General features: G+C 40.8%; 1 protein-coding gene across 1 annotated transcript in view; it reads right to left on the bottom strand.

The window, feature by feature from the left end:
* Fam81b (family with sequence similarity 81 member B) overlaps positions 1 to 21,182 on the bottom strand; it is a 77,965-nt gene that overhangs the window by 40,097 nt on the left and 16,686 nt on the right. The window contains exons 3-5 of the mRNA XM_052742784.1: positions 20,794 to 21,037; positions 12,418 to 12,536; positions 5,569 to 5,698 (exon numbers count right to left, since the gene is read on the bottom strand). Coding sequence (XP_052598744.1) covers positions 5,569 to 5,698; positions 12,418 to 12,536; positions 20,794 to 21,037 — 493 coding nt within the window. The remainder of the gene's footprint in view (positions 1 to 5,568; positions 5,699 to 12,417; positions 12,537 to 20,793; positions 21,038 to 21,182) is intronic.

Here is a 21,182-nt window from a genome sequence, read left to right as displayed (position 1 = left end):
TTTCTAGAATTCAATGAAAATGAATATACAACATACCCAGACTTATGAGATGCAATAAAAGTGGTGCGAAGAGGTAAGTTCTTAGCACTAAGTGCCTACATAAGAAAACTGGAGAGTTCATACTAGCAACTCAACAGCACACCCAAAAGCTCTAAAACAAAAAAAGTAAGCATACCCAAGAAGAGTGAATGGAATGAAATTATCAAATTGAAAGCTGAAATCAATAAAATAGGAACAAAGAGAACAGTACAAAGAATCAATGAAACAATGGGTTGGTTCTTTGAGAAAATCAACAAGTTAGACAACCCTTATCCAAACTAATGAAAAGACACAAAAGAATATCCAAATTAATAAAATCAGAAATGAAAAGGGTATATAACAACAAACACTGAGGAAATCCAGAGAATCACAAGGACATACTTTAAAAAGCTGCACTCCACCAAAATCAAAGAAATGGGTAATTTTCTCAATTGGTACCACTTACCAAAGTTAAATCAAGATCAGATAAACAATTTAAATAGACCTATAGCCCCTAGTAAAATAGAAGCAGTCATTAAAATCTTCCATCCCCCAAATGCCTAGGGTCAGATTGTTTTAGCACAGAATTCTAGCACTTTCCAAGAATAGTTAATACCTGTACTCTTCAAATTATTCTACAAAATAGGAATAGAAGGAACATGAATTGCTCAATTCATTTCATAAGGCCACAGTTACCCTGATACCCAAACCACATAATGACCCAACAAAGAAAGAGAATTAGAGACCAATTTCCCTTATGAACATAGATACAAAAAATACTCAATAAAGTATTTGCAAACCAAATCCAAGAACACACCAAAAATCATCTACCATGATCCAGTGGGCATCTTTCCAGAGATGCAGGAATGGTTCAACATACAAAAATCTGTCAATGTAGCCCACAATGTAAATAAACTGAAAGACAAAAGCCACATGATCATCCCACTAGATGCTGAAAAAGCCTTTGACAAAATCCAACACCTCTCATGATAAGCATCCTGGAGAGACTAGGGATACAAGGGACATACCTAAACATGATAAAAACCTTCTATAGCAAGTCAATAGCCAACATCAAATTAAATGGAAATTCAAAGGAATTCCACTAACATCAGGAACAAGACAAGGTTGTTCACTCTCTCCTTATCTATTTCAATATAGTACTTGAAGTTTTAACTACAGCAATAAGACAATTTAAGGAAACCAAAGGGATACAAATTGGAAAGAAGTCAAAGCATTGTTATTTGTAGATGATATGATATTATATATAAGTGACCCTTAAAAATTCTATCAGGGAACTCCTACAACTGATAAACACCTTCAGTGAAGTGACTGGATACAAGATTAACTCACAAATCAGTTGCCCTCCTGTATACAAATGACAAAGGGACTGAGAAAGAAATCAGGGAAACAACACCCTTCATAATAGCCTCAAATAATATAATATAATATCTTGGGGAAATGCCAGCCATGCAAGTGAAAGACTCATAGGACAAAAACCTCAAGACTTTGAAGAAATAAAGATCCCCCATGCTCATGGATCTGTATGATTAACATAATAAAAATGACCACCTTACCAAAAGCAATCTACAGATTCAATGCATTCCCCATCAAAATTCCAACACAATTCTTTTTTTTCAACAATTTCAATATTCAGTCAAATGATTCACTGAACAGTCGCTGAACGATTAAGTACATGATGCTTACACATTAAATACATGACAATTATACATTAAACACTTGGTGAGTACAGACAGTAAAATATTATTCAGCTCTTTCTTAAGAAAAATTAGTTTGAAGGATATTTAAGGATATAGAGAAGAATTTGCATTATTGCACTTCACAAAGAAAGTTTAATAATCTATTATCTCAGTTTTATTGTATGTGTTCATAGGTATGTATGAACATATGCATATGTACACAACTATGCACACAATCGTTGGTGAAATGTGGGAGTTAAAGCAAAATCCAAATGTGACCCATGTCACTTTTCATGGCTCTTCCTTCTGACTGTCTGGCAATCTTTCCAGTTCTCTCCTGCCTCTTCCCTGGATGCTGACTTCTTCCAGTCCTTCCTCTCCCTCTCAGCATTTCTCCATGGGTGCTGGAAGGAGTGAACCCACCCCTGCCCTCAGCCCACTCCCTCCCACTGTCCCCTGGCTTTGACTCCCCTCTTCCTCCAGGCCCTCTTTCTCACCCTCTTCCTTGAGCACACTTGGCCATGGAGAAGTGTAGACAGTTAGATCAACAGTGAGTTTATAGATCCCAGAGCACAGTCTGGCCATGGGTACTGGAGCTTGATAGGACCTACTGGGGGAGCCTGCCAACACAATTCTTTACAGACCTCGAAAACACAATTCTCAACTTCATATGGAAACACAAAAAACCCAGGATAGTTAAGATAATCTCGAAATAGAAAAGAATTTCCAGAGATATCACCATCCCTGATTTCAAGCTCTACTACAGAGCTGTAGTACTAAAAACCACATGGCATAAAAATAGATATGTTGATCAATGTGACAAGTTGAAGACCCAAGCAGAAATTTACAGACCTATGGACACCTGATTTTTTTATATAATGAAAAAGAAAACATCTTCAATAAATGGTGCTGGTCAAACTGGATGTCCACATGTAGGAATACAAATAGATTCATATCTATCACCATGAACAAAACTCAAGCCCAGATGGATCAAAAACATCAACATAAAACCAGATACATTGAACCTGATAGAGGAGAAAGTGGGGAGTAGCCTCGAATTCATCAACACAGGAGACTTCCTGATGATATAACAAAAACATGCTATTGACACTCGCTCCATTTTGTTATTTCTTTACTTCCTCTCTCCCTAGTCACAGTCTATTCTTCCCCCACTGTGTCCTCAGCCTAATGGCCAACGGTAAAGCTCAGATCCCTAATTGGCAATGTGTAACTGCTCAGATACTTGGTACGTAAATGTTCGCATGCACATCGAAACTCCAGGGTAGTTTCCAAGGAAGCAGACATGGTGGGCATGAGATTTGACCTCCATTGTTTCCAGATAGTGTTCTAACTTGACCACAACAAACAACTTGTGACATGACCCCAGGCATGTGAGATGGGTAACAAGAAGTTCAAGAAACTTTGAGGAAATTCCTTTAGGTACAAGAACTGGATTAAAAACAAATGCACAATGACAGCACACAATTGAGCCTAAACAAATCCCCATCTCAGAATGTAACCACAGCTCCAGTCACAGATGAAGAGTGAAGACCAGCATCTTCCAACCAGTTGTTCCCCTAGCAAAGAAAGAGGTGGTAATGGGGGGATCGGATGGATAAACACCAAGTGAGCAGCCAACCATGCCTGGGCAGTTTCTTTTCATAAGAGATATTAGTAATTAAAATATGGCAAAAGCATAAAGACTGAAAATGAAATAATAGGCTAGTCTGTGCATGGCAAGGGTAGGGGAAAGAGAGCAGCCAAGAAATATTTATGAAAAGCTTCATTCAAAACACCCTTGGTAAGAGTGGGACAAAGGTACTTTTGAAAAATGAATGCAATCCACACTAAAGACCTTTGAATCTTATATCCATATAAGCTATAGCTTTTTGGAATGAATTAACAGTATATATTAGTGATTTTAAAATTCTATTTTTTTTATTTGTATGTGTGTGTGTGTGTGCGTGTGCGTGTGCGTGTGCGTGTGCGTGTGCGTGTGTGTGTGTGTGTGTGTGTGTGTGTGTGTGTGTGTGTATGCCATGTGTGCTAGTGTCATATGAAGGAGTCACAGGAGGATGTGGAATCCCTGGAAGTTAGAGTTACAGGCAATCGTGAACCTGCCCAACATGGATGGGTTTTGGGATCTTAATTCAGGTCCTCCAGAAGGGCAGCAATTGCTCTTACCTACTGAGCCATTTCAAGAGTCCTAATAATGATTTTTTAAAACAACTATTTGTTCTTTACTGGTCAAATAAGTAAAATACAAACAAAGATTAGGGCAAGATATGAAAAATACAAATTTTACTTGATGGATGTACTAGCCCATGACACTGGTAAACAAGTAGCATTTGCTCATTTTTTCCAGCACCAGTGAACATTTGCAAATAAGCACCATGACCACAAAGGGCATTTTAACCTGTTCCATATACAATAAAAGCAGAGGCTACACATATGCACTGTGTTAAGTGGAAATTAGTAGAGCAGAGCACATATGAAGAAACCAAAGTGCAGCCACTTGAGTAGAGAAACAGTGTTTTAACTTATGTCTCTGACGGCTGCGACAAGGGACACATTTGGCCGCAAGCTTTGACTGCTGAGCTTAGGAACAGCAGTGTTCTGTGTACTCTGAGCACCCCTTCCCCACACCCTCACCAGCCTGAGTACCATTCCTCATGTGAGTGGTTTTCATTTAAGGAACTCGATGAAACATTCTTCATGGCACCCCAGCTGAGTCCTCCCCTCCCTGTCTATTTCCCAGGAGTCAGGTTTCTATTTCTGTCTAACCCACTTCTCTTTCCACTATGCCTCACAGATATCCTCTTGCTCAGCCAATTGCTTCATTGTATTTGCTTCTCAAAGGGTCTGGAATAACACTAGTATAGTGAGAAAACCCACTCTACAACCACAGTTTACCCAGGGAACGAGAATGAACAGGTCTCCTACTGAGTGCACACGAACAAGTCGACAGTCAACTAGCAATCTGCAGATAGCTCAGTAATTGTGGGCATAAAGAGTGAGTCAGGAAGCCCAGGCAACAGGCAGATCCACTGAAGAAACAGTGTCTATGATCCAGATCCAAAGGTGTTTATGCTTTTTGTAAAAGCTCTAGCTCACCTTAGGGTTTAAATAGATATGTAACATTATCAACACCACTAATGTTGGACCTTTAATAATATCAGGTTCCATGGGAACTTCTTTTGTGTATAAATCCTGAGCTCCACAGTGTTGAAGGAAGCCAGGAAATGAGCAAATATCAGCAATGATGGAAACAGCCCGTGCTCACAGTGGAAGCCTGTCCTGGGACGCAGAAGGCACTCATTAATTGTTTGCTGGTTCAACGGACTGAATTCATATTGTATATGAATGAGCTTCATATGAAATCCCGTGGAAGTAAAGGGTTCTCTTTTCTGACTGATGAGCTATCTATCACCTTACTGCTAGTAGTAACTGATGGGGGAATGTCTTTCTGTATGCTGCGAATATGTGTTGCTCTGATTGGTTGATAAATGAAGTTTTGGTCTATGGCAAGGCAGCTTAGAGGCAGGTGGGAAGTTCAAAGAGAAAGACAGGAAGAAGGCTGGGGGAGACACCAGCGAGCCACCCAAGGAACAACATGTAATGGGATGCAGGTAAAGCCACGGAACATGTGGCGATAAATAGATTAATAGTTGTGGGCTAATTTAAGATCTAAGAGCTAGCTAGTCAAAGGCTTGAGCCATGGCCATGCAATTATAATTAATATAAGCCTCTGTGTGTTTATTTGGGGGGATACAAGTGGCAGGCTGGGACACAGGAAATCTTCCTACTACAAGTAACTTATAATGTCCTCCAAATCCCATCTCTTTCCAGTTACCTTCACATCCAAGTTCTTGGAAACAGTTTCTAGGGCAGAAAAGAGTTCTTGAAATGATTTCTCAACTTGTCGGCACTCATGCCTGATGAGCTGGATGTCTCCGGAAAGCTTCACAATGCTTGAATCACATCTAGTGTTAAGATGGAAATCTGTGTGAGATCAGCAAGTTCATAAAACTGTAAACTGTAAGCAGGATCTAGGTATTCACTTGACGTTCAAATTTCTCCATGCTGGCAGATGTGGGGGCCATGTAGAGACTGAAAGAAGCAAGTGTGGTCACAACACTGAGGTACTGTGGGAGCACTGTGAGGAGTGGAAGGAAATGTTATATTTCAGCTGTAGGGATTTTTCTTTTCTTTTTTAAAGGCGAGGTCTCACTGTGTACCTCTGATGGCCTGCTACATAGACAAAGCTGGCCCTGAAATCACAAACCTACAGCTGCCTTCCCTCCCCAGGGCTGGAATTAAAGGCATGTGTTAACATGCCTGGCTAAAGCTGAGTGGTTTTTGTTTTTGTTTTTTACAGATTCTGGTGTTCAGGCAATATACTCAGTTGCCTTGGGTTAGTCAGTTCTGCCAACTTTTCCTCTTCTTTATCATGCTCTGAATCCACTTTTCTCTCTCAGCCGTTTTTTTTCTCTCTGTCAGTTTTTCTTTGGTTAGAGAAAATATCTGAATTAACTAAAATGTTCTACTCTATCTTCAAAAACATTGTCCAGTTCTTTTAGCTTCTAACAAAACTTCTCTTCCTGGACTAGTCTCAAACTGGTGTTGGTAGGACAAAGGCACTTCACACTGACACCTGAATAAAACTTTCGGTCCTTAGGCAGCTCTGGGTGTTTCAGGGAAGGAAGTCTGGTGAGAGTATGGCAGGGAAGAGCATGCAGAACTGTGGCCCTCTGTTGCCTACGCCTCTCCAGGAGACTCTGCCTGCTGCGTTAAGGACCAGTTTCAGCTGTTGCTCATGTGTGAGTGAATGGTAGGACACAGCACTGAAGAACTGGTTAGTTGTCATTCTATAAAACAACTGTTTTTGATTGTCATCAAATAATAGTTGCAAGAAATCACAATTTCATTTCATCATGCCAAGTAACATAAATATCTTAGGACTACTAATATTTTGTAAACTCCACAACTGAATTTTTTTCTTTAAGACTTTGGAACCAACAGTGAATTAAGATAGTAATCTTGTCTAGCACTCTGTGAAGGGAGGCTATGCTGTGGGGAGACAAAATAGGAGTCAGTCTGATTGAATGAGAACAGCATGCTATGCACCCATGTTAGGAATGAGAACAGTACACTATGCACTCATGTCATGGTCAAAAACTGTTGTATACATTTGTGCATACTAACTGTAATGGTTGGAATGGCAACTCGGCTGTTGATTTGTTAGAATGCCCTTATGTGAATCCACGTTGAGACCATACCTCCCCAAGACGAGAGAGGAGCTGCTGCCACTTGCATTACTTCCTGTCCCCTCTGCCATCCTCTCCTTTCTCTCCACTCTCTGGGACAGCAGCTGGTGTGCACAATGGAGGCTCTAACTAAGAAGCTGGTGTCAAACAGACCAGGCTTCGAGTCCTAGCTCTGCATTTCTTAGGTTTGTGATCTGGGATGAATTTCTTAACACTTATGAGTTTGGATTTTCTACACTGGAAAAGAAGTAGTTCAGGGACCAGTGTCGCTGAAGTCATCGTCTGCACAGCTGCATCATTTTTACTCCACATTATCCCATTGGCGAATGTGTGCACATGTCTTCTGAAATGCTGCCAGCTCAACTTTCAGGACTCTTAGGTGGCTCTCCTAACAGTACTACTACCCAAAGTTAAGGCCAGGAGGGGGCAATGGGTATGAATTATTTAGACAGTGCTTGGCACTGTGGGATCATATACATGAAGTTGGCAGCTTTATTTACTATCTGAACGTTGTCCCTGGTGTATTCTTACCCTGCAAACCTAACCCCATGGATGCTGAAGTCCAGGATTGATCAACAGCTCTTTATTCCCAGGGGCTGTTCTTTGTGTCTACCCTTCTCTAGGATAATTTTGCTTCTGATAAAACATGCCCATTATAAACCATGTTTTCTGAGGCTGGTTGACTTTATAGACATAGAGCCCACAGATATGATGGCTGAATGTGTACTTCTCTACTACAGGAAATATTTTTTTCTGGTATAAATTACTTCAAAAGAAACATAGACTTGAATTGCTGGCTTTTTACATCTGCCATCTCAACTACAGACAGTGTCTGTTGCCCACACCCTCAAAAAAAAAATCTCGATGAAATAAATGTACATAGCTGCTCCTTCAGTGCTGTTGTAAATATTTTGTTCTTTTTAAATGTCAAATTGTATGATGCTTGAATTGTGTTCTATAACTGAAAATTCAGTTATTGGATTTTCATTCTATATTCCTTAGCAGATATTTTATGCTCCCTCCAATTCTTCTTTTAATTTTAATTTATTTCTTTGTTGGCCAGATTTTGTTTTTCTGATTTCAGTGGAAGAGCTGCTTAGGCATATTCAAATACTTAAGTGTTAAAGGAGGCTGTTTGCTCTCACATTTGTGGAAGAATGACTTAAGACAATATTTTCCTTCCATTCATGAACTGACTAGAAGGGTACAGGTGTATTTCATTCTTCTGATGGCACCTGTCTCCTGTCACCCTTGGGAAGGTGACTTGGCTAAGATAGTTTTTATTTCATTCAAATATTATAGGTATTGTGCCATTCTTTTCAGGAATATTCCACATCCATGTAACTTTGTTAAAGTACATTGTTATAATTTAAATTTTTTAAAATCTCTTCCTGGGCTTAATTTATTAAGTCAAATTTTACTGTTGAGCAAATAACTAATAAAAATTACAGTTACTGTAGGGTGAACACTAGCTGTTTCAGGCATCTTGTGGATGTTAATGAGGTATCTCCCACAGGTAAGGGTGGTCACTGTGCAGTGGGACTGGGCTTGCTCCTCCCTGCCTGCCCCAGTTCTCTCTAGAGACAAAGCTGAATATCGTTAGGGAACTCTGTGGTGTCACCCTTTGCTTTTGATGTAGAAATTCGAGTGGTGTAATTAAGGTTCCTAAGGCCATTTCCACATGCTTTTCTGATTTACAACTCCAAGACTTCTTGATATGCCTCATCCTAATGGGTTCATCTTTGAAGGAGAAAAATAACTTCACTGTAGATTTAATGCTGCCCTTAGACAGCACTAACTTAGAAGTTCATGCAGCTTTTTGTGAAACTGGGAGATTTTCAGTTTGAACTCTTGCTTTCTATTTCTGGGCAATTCCCCTCATAAGGTATATTCTCCAACATTTTTGTCTATCATCTCCTCTCTCTCTTTCTCTCTTTCTCTCTTTCTCTCTCTCTCTCTCTCTCTCTCTCTCTCTCTCTCTCTCTCTCTCTCTCTCTCCTCTCTCTCTCCTGTCTCTCTGTCTGTCTCTGTCGGTCTGTCTGTCTGTCTGTCTCTCTCTCCCTCTCCCTCTCTCTCTCTCTCTCTCTCTCACATACATTTATCTATCATCTTGGAGTTCTGACCCCACTCCAGCTGCATGGCCACACACGCGCAGTTCAGCAGCTAAACAAGGGGTCTTGCGTCTTACATCATCAGTGCACGCTGGTGATTATGTGCATGCGGCATGGTCATGCAATCAACGCATGCTTGGCATAGCTCTGTAAGCCCGCTTGTGCATGTTCACAGGAACCCTTAAAAAGCCGGACACAAAACTGCCAAATACTGGCACACGCTATACGACCAGCTCTTGAAAGCCACCAGGTCCCTGTTTAAGTGTGGGAAAGAAGGCCACATGGGCTAATGCATGCCCTGCTGGGCCATTGATTGAGCCTTGTTCAAAGTGCCACCTAGAGAGATAAGTGGTCAGCTGACTGCAACCAGGCACCCAGCAGCGTGGGGACAAACAAAGACCTCCAGCAGACCTCCTAGGCTTGGCCATGGGCTCGAAGGGAACCCAGGATGTAGCATGGAGGTGATCTGTTTCCTTCCTGTTGGACACCGAACCACTTACTCAGTCCTGAATTATACCACCAAATTGAATCAAATCATATTTCATTCAAAAGGAAGTGTTTATTGCTTCTGTTTTTCAAATATATATATATTTAAGTGGGGCCATGGGTTCACTCGTGATTATCTTATTAACTTGATATATAACTCACACAAATCTAAAAGACATTGTCTAATAAATATAGAATGATATGTAAACATTGTGTTTATTTACTTGTATATGATATATCTGGGTTGTCAGTTAATTTTTCTTTGACGACATCTAACCACGAGTCTTATTTCCTAAACAGTATTGACCCTTTAGAGGAATAAAGTGACACTTCAGAACTGTGGAGTCTTTGCTAGTGCCACCAGGTTATCTGTGTTGGAGGACACTGGGCTCCTCACCTGCCTCTACCCCTCCTGCTTCCCCTTTGAGCACCATGCCCATTCTGGTTAAGATCCCACATACTTCCCAGATGTGACAGTTTGAGACCTTCCCTTTGGGGTCCTGCCCCCACTTTTATGACCAGGGTCCTTTTGAGCAGGGAGAAGTGGTAAATATTTAGATAGAGAGACCTAGACGATGAGAGGAAAGATAGAAACACAGGACAGCCTTGGGAGGGCCTTGGTCAAAACTCACTATCCCAGAACTTTATTCAAAAGGTTTTTTATAACAATGCCAAGGGAGGAGACAAAAGACCTCCCCCTTGTTAGATACAACCAAGTGTAGACCCTTCCAAACACCTGGTACCCAGGCCCATGGTCCAATCATCCTCTTATATAGCCCTGCTGGTAAAGCAAGCTCAGATCTCACTAGGAAACCTCTGTGGGCTCCAACACTTCTCTTCTTTGTCCCCACTGCCTCTGCTGAATAATGGGGGGACAAATATTCAACCAGACCCCAGACCAAAAATTTAGATATGTTTCCTAAAAATTTTGACATGTATTCCTCTGTCCTAATTAATGTTAATTCATGTAGTCATCCTATAGATTATATTTTCCCGTGCCTGTCCTCTGCACTGGACATCCATGGCTAGTGACTTAGTTCAGGCCCTCCCTGCTTCTACCCTGGATTGCTGCAACAGACTGCTCCTGATGTTTGTGCCCTCTTTCTGTGTACACCACCACTTCAGATATTATTAGAATGCCACCAAATATATCACCCCTCACCTAAAACCCTCTGTGGCTATTTACAACCTTCTACATGAAGTTCAAACTTCAGCCCACAAGGTCCCTCATTTTTCAACTTTGGCTGCTTCTTTGGCATTATCTCCCATCTTTTCTTGAATGCATACTCCAGAATAACATAGCCAGAATACTCTTCTCTTTGGCAGGCCTTGGAACACGCCTCAGCAGACCTTCCCTTTGTTCTTTTCCAAACATTTTCCCTCCTCCTGTATGAAGTGTCTTTCCCACCTTTCTTAGCTGGTTACTACAAATCCTTCAAAAACTCATCCTGAGTATTGGCTCCTTGGAGCAACCTCTTCCACTCAGTGTGGTTTGAACATTTACAACACACCAGGCTTTCAGGACAGTACTATCCTCATTGCTGGCAAGCTGTTGATAGAGGTGGTTTTGCCAGGTGAACAGTGAAGAGCTGAGAGGGGACTGTGTTGTTGAATCTTAGCTTGGTATATGGTAAATGATAAGTTGAATGAGTTGTGGTTTTGTTTTTGGTTTTGAGATTGTAACCTTGGATGTCATGAAACTAGATATATAGAACAGACTGTCCTTGAACTCACAGATCTCCACCTGCTTCTCCCTCCAGAGGTCTGGGATTAAAGGTGTGTGCCACCATTCCTGGGTATGAATGCATTTTTATTGAACTGGCAGAATAGATATCCTGTAATAATCTGGATTAACTCTGTATCTTTCCAAATCCAAGTGCTGTCAGTATGATAGAATTAGGTGAGGCAACTGACAGGTGGTAGACCATGGGAACTCCTCCCAAATGAACCAAATTAAGGCCCTCGTGGAAGTCTTCAGGTTTCTGCCACACAAGAACACTGTCTATTCCCCTGGAAGATGCAGGTCTCACAAGACAATGGACTTGCTGTCCTGGAGTATGGATTCCCAGCCTCTGAAATTATGAGACACTTGAGTTTTTGTTCTTATAAATATCAAGTTTCAGGTATTCTGTGACTGCCGCATAAATAGACTAAGAGAAGTTTGACTTCGATGACAGCCATCTAATTCTCATCTGCTAATTTACTTTTTGGAAAGAATAGGATGAAGGTGGAAAATTCAAGGAACAAGGATCTGGCAGAAGATGTAGAGGTGGAAGATACCTATGGTAATCCACTCTCAAGTAATTTCCCATGTGTCTGTCAGGCCAGTCCAGCCATAGTCATTACCGAACTTCTGATATATCTGTCAGTGTTTCTACCACTGTCATTATCTAGGAGGGATTTTTATGATTCATACACTGGTAACTCTTGATTTAAACATCTCATGCAAAAGGTGCTACTCAGAACTCCATTTGTCTGATTTGTATATAATCATTGGACACTTTAAATACTTTATTTCCCAGAATGTAACACACTTGGGGATATTGTGTGTTTATGTGGGTGTTCTGAGTATAACTGTTGGCATCTGGGCAGTTGAAGGCTGTAAAGACAAGACTCTGGGTATTCCCACTAACACAAAACTGGACATTCTATGTAAGAGCTCCTGGAACTGAGAGTGAGCATCAGACTTTCAAAGTTTTGTGAGGCAGTTTCTTAACTGCAGGTCACCCACTTAACTCAATGTAAATCGGCAGTTCATCTTTTAAACTGTGAAATTTTTCTGAGAGGAATTCCATAGCCAATAGTGTCTGGTAAACCTTAGCTGAGCACATTTCTCACCTGGCTACTCTTCCTCGAAGGTCTCCAACTCCATGCTGGTGTTTGGTGTTTAGCTCCTGCACTGCAAAGTTAGTTCCTGTGGCTGCCTGGTCTCGAATTCTTATTTGGTCTTCTAGGATCTGTAATTTTGAGTTACGGCCATAATTAATTTCCCAATAACATGATAAGAGAACATCACTAAAATGCACATTGTGGTTAGGCAGATGGGGAAAAGGGAGAGGGGGAGAGGAGGGGGAGAGAGATGTATTAACAGAGGGAGGCTGATGTAGTTTCAGCTGAGTGCTGCCAAGGGCTAATGAAGTCTCAATAATTTTTGAACACTAGCCAGAAAGTCAGGCTTCATGTGAAATCTCTGAATTCAAAAACATTGTCATCTACTATGAAAATCAGTATGGCTGTTCCTCAAGAAGCTGGGAACAGATCTTCCTCAAGATTCAGCTATACCACTCTTGAGCATATATCCAAAGGACTCTGCATTCTACCACAAAGACACTCATCCGTGCTGCTCTATTCATAATAGCGAGAAATGGAAAATAGCCTAGATGTTCATCAACAGATGAATGGATAATGAAAATGTGGTACCTTTACACAATAGAATATTATTCAGCTGTTAAATAAAAAACAAAATCATGAAATTCTCAGGTAAATATATACAGCTAGAAAAAAGTAGTCTTCAATGAGGTAACGGCCCCCAAAATACAAATGTGGTATACATTCTCTTATATAGGAATGCTAGCTTTTAAATATTCAACAGGCATGCTACAATCCATATAACCACAGAGGTTAGGGATAAAATAAGGGCCTAGCAGGGAGGGGAGGGTCTCTGAAGGAAGGAGGAATAAAATATATGGTTATGAAGAGACACGGTGAAGGCTGAACAGAAGGATTGAGTAGAGAGGAGGAGGGAAGAGGGGTAAAGAGGGAATATGAGGAGGGAACAGCTAATACTAAGGGCCATTTGAGGGGTCATGTGGAAATCTACTAGAGTAGAGGCTTTTAAATATTTATATATATGAAAGAAATCTAAAAGAAGTCATCAAATAATGGAGAAGACAAAACCCAAACTAGACATCATTTTGTAAAGTGTCTACTCTACATTTCTTAGAGATTATAAAAGACTTACATCATATGTATGTTCAGATTTTATCCCTATTATCATATCTCAAATGTGTTCTGGCATTTTCCTATAGTACCAAGTTGGTAGTGTTGACAATAGTGGTTTTAAAAATATTTTACACCAACTTGTAACTATTAACTTAAAAATAAAAAAAACCCCTATTCCTTAAAAGTAATATTTTAGTTGAAAAACAACTTCAGTGTACACTGACAAAATGTTTAGTTGAGCAAAAAGAGCATAGTATTTTGGAAAAAAATAACTTGTGATTTATGGAAACATTTGAGTTTAGTTTTATATTTAACAATAAGCAACAGTATTTTTCTAAGAAAAAAAATCCCTGCTCTAAGGTGTTTGACTCCTTATTGTGGAATATTACTTTAACTATGTAATGGTGTGTTGTATTTATTTGTGCTACATTTGTTTAATTATGTAAAGATGTGTTACTGTTTTATCTTGCCTGCCTAAGGCACCTGATTGGTCTAATAAAAAGCTGAATGGCCAATGGCTAGGCAGTAAAGGGATAGGCGGGGTTGGTGGGTAGAGAGAATAGGAGGAGGAATCTAGGCTTGAGAGAGAAGAGAAGAGAAGGAGGGCGAAAGGGAGGGAGACGCCCAGGACCAGCCAGCCAGCCACAGAGTAGGACATACAGAAGGAAAGAAAGGTAAAAAGCCCTGAGGCAAAATGTAGATGAAGAGAAATAGGTTTAAGAGCTATAAGTTTAAGTTTAAGAGCTAGTGGGACAAGCATAAGGTAAGGCTGAGCACTCATAACTAATAGTAAGTCTCCATTGTCGTGATTTGGGGGCTGATGGACAGAGAAGGCCAGCTACAATGCCTCTTATGGTATTAATATTTCCACTATAATTTCAATCAACACTCATCGTACTATAGCACCCAAAGATGGGAAGACAAATGCCTGAACTGTGTTTATACTTGATGAATTTTACCAGGCAAAAGGAGGTTTTAAAAAGTGAATGATAGGAATGGAAAAGACCTTACACACACAGATTTCCCCCATTTTTTAAACTGGCAGATTGGGACAATCTGTGAGCAAGGAAACCTGACCCCTAGACACTGCTGTCAGTGGTACTTCCTGTGCATGGACAGCCAGTTTCCTGAGGCCTCTGCTAGGTTGGACACAATCCAGGGGGTGGCCCGAGCCCATGAGGGCACCACAAATTGGACTTTAGTTGGGATAAGGAAGGGAGTGTAAATCAGATGACTTACATGGAGAAATGAGACTGAATCAAAGTCTATTGCATATACGAAATTCTGAAAGATTTTATAAAATATATGTGTATTTTAAAAGTAAGCATCAAAAACGTTTTTGGTTTTGTCTTTTGCATTGCTTTTCCTTCAGTAAAGACCAGTTATGAGCCAGGTGTGGTGGTGCATGCCTTTAGTTCCAGCACTAATCCTAGTGCTAAGGAGGCAGAGGCGGGTGGATCTCTGTGAGTTCAAGGCCAGCCTGGTCTATAGTGAGTTCCATGACAGCCAGAGTGACATAGTGAGACCCTGTCTCAAAGAACAAAGAAACAAAAAACAAAGAAAATGGAGATGAAGGAAGTAGTTCTGCAGTACCTGGAGATTTTCTAGGATGAAACCAAGTAGAGTATAGGAGCGGCCAACTCACTGTAGTGTAGACCGGTGATGTACATAGCAATGCACACTGCAGACCATCTCAGTGTAGTGTAGACCTGTGATGTACACAATGCACACTGCAGACCATCTCAGTGTAGTGTAGACCTGTGATGTACACAGTGCACACTGCAGATCATCTCATTGTAGTGTAGACCTGTGATGTGCATAGTGCACACTGCAGATCATCTCAGTGTAGTGTAGACCTGTGATGTGCACAGCAATGCACACTGCAGATCATCTCAGTATAGTGTAGACCTGTGATGTGCACAGCAATGCACACTGCAGACCATCTCAGTGTAGTGTAGACCTGTGATGTACATAGTGTACACTGCAGATCATCTCAGTGTAGTGTAGACCTGTGATGTACACAGTGCACACTGCAGATCATCTCAGTGTAGTGTAGACCTGTGATGTACACAGCAATGCACATTGCAGACCATCTCAGTGTAGTATAGACCTGTGATGTACACAGTGCACACTGCAGACAATCTCAGTGTAGTATAGACCTGTGATGTATACAGTGCACACTGCAGATCATCTCAGTGTAGTGTAGACCTGTGATGTACATAGTGCACACTGCAGATCAACTCAGTGTAGTGTAGACCTGTGATGTACATAGCAATGCACATTGCAGACCATCTCAGTGCAGTGTAGACCTGTGATATACATAGGGCACACTTCAGATCATCTCAGTGTAGTGTAGACCTGTGATGTTCATAGTGTACACTGCAGATCATCTCAGTGTAGTGTAGACCTGTGATGTACACAGCAATGCACACTGCAGACCATCTCAGTGTAGTGTAGACCTGTGATGTACACAGCAATGCACACTGCAGACCATCTCAGTGTAGTGTAGACCTGTGATGTACACAGTGCACACTGCAGACCATCTCAGTGTAGTGTAGACCTGTGATGTACATAGTGCACACTGCAGATCATCTCAGTGTAGTGTAGACCTGTGATGTACATAGTGTACACTGCAGATCATCTCAGTGTAGTGTGGACCTGTGATGTGCACAGTGCACACTGCAGATCATCTCAGTGTAGTGTAGATCTGTGATGTACACAGTGCACACTGCAGATCATCTCAGTGTAGTGTAGACCTGTGATGTACACAGTGCACACTGCAGATCATCTCAGTGTAGTGTAGACCTGTGATGTACATAGTGCACACTACAGATAATCTCAGTGTAGTGTAGACCTGTGATGTACATAGTGTACACTGCAGATCATCTCAGTGTAGTGTAGACCTGTGATGTGCACAGCAATGCACACTGCAGATCATCTCAGTGTAATGCAGACCTGTGATGTACATAGTGTACACTGCAGATCATCTCAGTGCAGTGTAGACCTGTGATGTACACAGCAATGCACACTGCAGACCATCTCAGTGTAGTGTAGACCTGTGATGTACACAGCAATGCACACTGCAGACCATCTCAGTGTAATGTAGACCTGTGATGTACACAGCAATGCACACTGCAGATCATCTCAGTGTAGTGTAGACCTGTGATGTACACAGTGCACACTGCAGATCATCTCATTGTAGTGTAGACCTGTGATGTGCATAGTGCACACTGCAGATCATCTCAGTGTAGTGTAGACCTGTGATGTGCACAGCAATGCACACTGCAGATCATCTCAGTATAGTGTAGACCTGTGATGTGCACAGCAATGCACACTGCAGACCATCTCAGTGTAGTGTAGACCTGTGATGTACATAGTGTACACTGCAGATCATCTCAGTGTAGTGTAGACCTGTGATGTACACAGTGCACATTGCAGATCATCTCAGTGTAGTGTAGACCTGTGATGTACACAGTGCACACTGCAGATCATCTCAGTGTAGTGTAGACCTGTGATGTGCACAGCAATGCACACTGCAGATCATCTCAGTGTAGTGTAGACCTGTGATGTACACAGTGCACACTGCAGATCATCTCAGTGTAGTGTAGACCTGTGATGTACACAGTGCACACTGCAGATCATCTCAGTGTAGTGTAGACCTGTGATGTACACAGCAATGCACACTGCAGACCATCTCAGTGTAGTGTAGACCTGTGATGTACCCAGTGCACACTGCAGACCATCTCAGTGTAGTGTAGACCTGTGATGTACACAGCAATGCAAACTACAAACCATCTCAGTGTAGTGTAGCATTGACCTGTAATGTAACATAGCAATGTAATGAAGACTTCTGTAACACTGGGCAAGGCATATCCACACTAAGACACAGGTATGCATGTGAGTGTGTGTGTGTATGTGTGTGTGTGTGGGGGTGGCGTGGGGTGGGGGAGAGGTGCATCATGGGACAGGACCACAACAAATGGTATTGGTAACTTTGGTTACTTTTTAGTTTCAAAGCAGAATATTTGAATTTTTAACTTTATATAAAACTGAGCAAATACACTTTAAAAATAAGATAAAAAAAGCACAAGAAGTCATTGCAAATGTTATTGCTAAGGGTTCACTGAGGTCAGGCAGCCAGCATGTGCCTCAATGCAGGACCTGTGCAGCAGCAGCAGCAGCAGCAGCAGCAGCAGCAGCAGCAGCAGCAGCATCTCTTGCTGTCTTTGTTTGCTGTGGCACCAGGAGCGACGACTGAAATCATAGTGGAAATATGACCATCAGAGGGTCAAACACCACATAGCAGGGAATTTCTGTCAGAAAAATACTTGTTTGTTGGTGGTTGTTGTTTATTTTTTGGAGGGCCAGCCATCCAGCTCCCAATAAACCACACACGGAGGATTATTGTTACTTATGAATGCCCAGCCTTAGCTTGGCTTAGATCCTACCCAACTTTTCTTAATTTATCCCATCTACCTTTTGCCTCTGGGCTTTTCCCATTCTCTAACTTCTGTAAATCTTACTCTTATTCCATGACTTGCTGCGTAGCTGGATGGCTGGCTCCTGGGCCCTCCTCCTTCTCTCTTGCTCCTTGATCTTGCCTCTCAGATTTCTCCTTCTATATATTCTCTCTGCCTGCCAGCCCTGCCTGTCCTTTCTCCTGCCTTCCTATTGGCCATTCAGTTCTTTATTAGATCATCAGGTGTTTTAGACAGGCACAGTAACACAGCTTCACAGAGTTAAACATGCAACATAAACAAAAGTAACACACTTTACAATAACATTATTCTACAACACTGGTCGCTTATTGTTAAATGTTTAACAATGTGCTGCTGGCTATTATCCTTACTACATAAAAGAGCTTATCATATTAAACATAATTAAAACATGCTGAAACCCCAGAAGATATATTAGCAAAGTACATGGACAGAATATTAGCTGAGAAAATAAAAATTATCATAATCAGATTAACAAGTGGATTCAACATCTTGAGGAAAAATAAAACGACATCTAATTTCTGTACATTAGTAAGAATTGAAACAATAAATCTAGATGTTGGCATAAGCCCAATGTGAAGCATCCCAGAGGATGTTAATGGGGTGTAAATTAGTGCAGAGCTTGTGGAGCCAGTTTAGCAACATATATAAGGAGCTTTTATTATGTCTACACTCCAGTGATTCCACTTCCAAGAATATATGTTGTGGAGGTAATCCAATACACAAGTGTATTTCAATATTAAGAAAGTAATTAAGCCAATCATGATCTATACACTACATAAAGAGATTTTAATGACGTGAGTTTACAATTTTATGTTAAAGATTGTGCTTGCATTGATAGTAGTCTGCCTCCTAAGTGAAATGCTCATAAGGACTAGAAGGAGAGTTCTCTGGGTGTTTGTAGAGATTGTCATTTGGTAGTAGAATTGTGAGAAAATTTTCCCAGGCTTCAAAATTTCTTCCTAAACTTTCAGATAAATTATAATAAGGAAACATTGCTTTTAATAATTAGAGCAAATACCCTCCAATAGAGCAGTATTGACTATAAACATTTCCTTTATTGAATTCAAAATAAATTAATTTTGAAACTTACAGTGAATTCCTGGTTAAAAAATTTTTGTTTTTCTAGGTTTGGTGGTGCATGCCTGTACCCTAGCATTTGGAATGCAAAGGCAGAAAAGTTATAGGTTTAAGGCCAGCATGTCTCAAAAATCCATTTGACTTTTAAAAGGGACAAGCCACTTAGCTGCTGCGATTGTGGTAAGATACCCCTCTCCCAATTCTTTCAAGGACTTGAGTTCAATTTTATTTCATATTTGAATATACTTTTAGGGCCAATATGCAAATGGACTAATTGGGTTGATGCATCTGGTTTCCTTTAAAATATTGGAAAGCATCCATTTCCCTATAAAATGTTCATTAACTGAGTTATTTACTAATGCTAGCCTAATAGTTTCTGCTTTGCCATGTTTAATTAGATTATCTTAACATCATGAATACTTTTCTGTGGTCCTGGGGATCAGTCTCAGGGCTTATATATGCTAGGCAAGTGCCCTACCACTGAACTATACTTTCAGCTTTTGATTTTGCATGGTAAGTTCTTATAATGTAGCTCAGACTGGCCTGGAACTTTCGATTCCCTTGTCTTACTTCCAACTCCTGAGATTACAGGCACGTGCCAGCATGCCTAGATATATAAACACTGCTATCACATTCAGTTTTAGAACTTCATGGCAAGTTTTTAACTTTCTCCATTCTCTCAGTTGACCTACATACAAACATCCAATTTATAAATACCTTCAACCTTGACTTGAGTTCAGGAGCCAGTTATACTGAGTTAACCCCATGGATGGTGTCTGATTTTCTATTTAAAAAAAAAATCAGTCCTGAAATTTCACTGGTATTAGATGGGGACAAGTACAGTGCAGGACGTTGTTGTCAATTGTCGTGATCCTACAAGCATTTGAACTTTTGCCTGAAGTATACTCTCCAGATCCCTTGCCTGAAAGCTGTCCACCTAGACTCATGGTGCAGAAACACCACTAGAAGTCTGAATGATAGAGGCCTGTAGTGAAAATTTGTTAACCATTATTTACTCTAGGGATTTTGTTTGATCAAAACTTTTTGTTTCCTTTAACATCTTAAAAAAAATCATTTTTTTTAGTCTGGTATGTGATTTAGTAGTGAACTAAACAAAGTCTCAGCCTCATGGAAGTTGTATTTGGGAAAGGAAAATGGACATACAGTGCTCGATGTAGGTTGTGGTGAGAGCTGAGGATAAAAGTAGAGTTTAAGGGAGGCTGAAACTCTTGGGGTGGAGGGGAAGTGGTATCATCTAGGGTAGCATTTGAGTAGGAACTTGACAAAAATAAAGAGCACTCAGGGAATGCTACAGGAAGATGGTCTAACTCAAGAGAGCATCAGTGCATAGCTAAGAGGCTGGCGGAAAAGAGGACCGGGAGCTGGTCACTGTTGGGTTCAGGTGGTTGATGCATACAAAGCTCTACTTGGAATTATCACGGTCTTACAGATTTAGACTCATAAAGTCCATTAGTGCAATATTTGGCATACTAAAGAATTTTCTTTACTCTCCTAAAATCGATGTATAATATTTTCTAAGGAAAGTTTTGTTTTATTAATTTTTATCATAACTTGTAGTCAAAAAGTTTAACTTTTTCTTTGAAGCAGTAACAACACATTATTATAATTGAAAAATGATTCTGGTGGTTGATAATCTTTGTTCAGCAGTGATGCTAACATGTGGAAACAGACCTACCTCAATGTTTTGGTTGAGTTTCTTGACGATGCTAGTGATGGTCTGGATGTGACTTTCTAGTAACTTCCTGGCAAGAGATTCTTCTTTTTGAAAGCCATGGGCCCCGTGGAGGCAAGCAGAGAGGTCCTCCTTGATGCGGAAGGCTTGCTCGAGGAGGAAGGCTATGGTGCGCTCCTGGTTATTCAGCCTGTCTTCCAGAGGACTTGTCTGGCTGGTTGGAATGACAGGAAGAAAGGGGGAACCCCTAACCAGAAGAAAGAAAAACCACACTGTTACAGGAATGAGTAGGAGGATGCCTTAGTCACTCTTTTATTCTGTGAGGAGACACCATGACCAAGACAACTCTTACAAAAGAAAGTATTTAATTAGGGGCTTGCTTACAGTTTCAA

This window comes from Peromyscus californicus, unplaced genomic scaffold, assembly GCF_007827085.1.
Source record: "Peromyscus californicus insignis strain IS unplaced genomic scaffold, ASM782708v3 Scaffold_18__1_contigs__length_77618521, whole genome shotgun sequence".
Classification (NCBI taxonomy): Eukaryota; Metazoa; Chordata; class Mammalia; order Rodentia; family Cricetidae; genus Peromyscus; species Peromyscus californicus.
The sequence above is the reverse complement of the archived record's forward strand: the minus strand, read 5'-3'. Positions and strand labels throughout refer to the sequence as shown.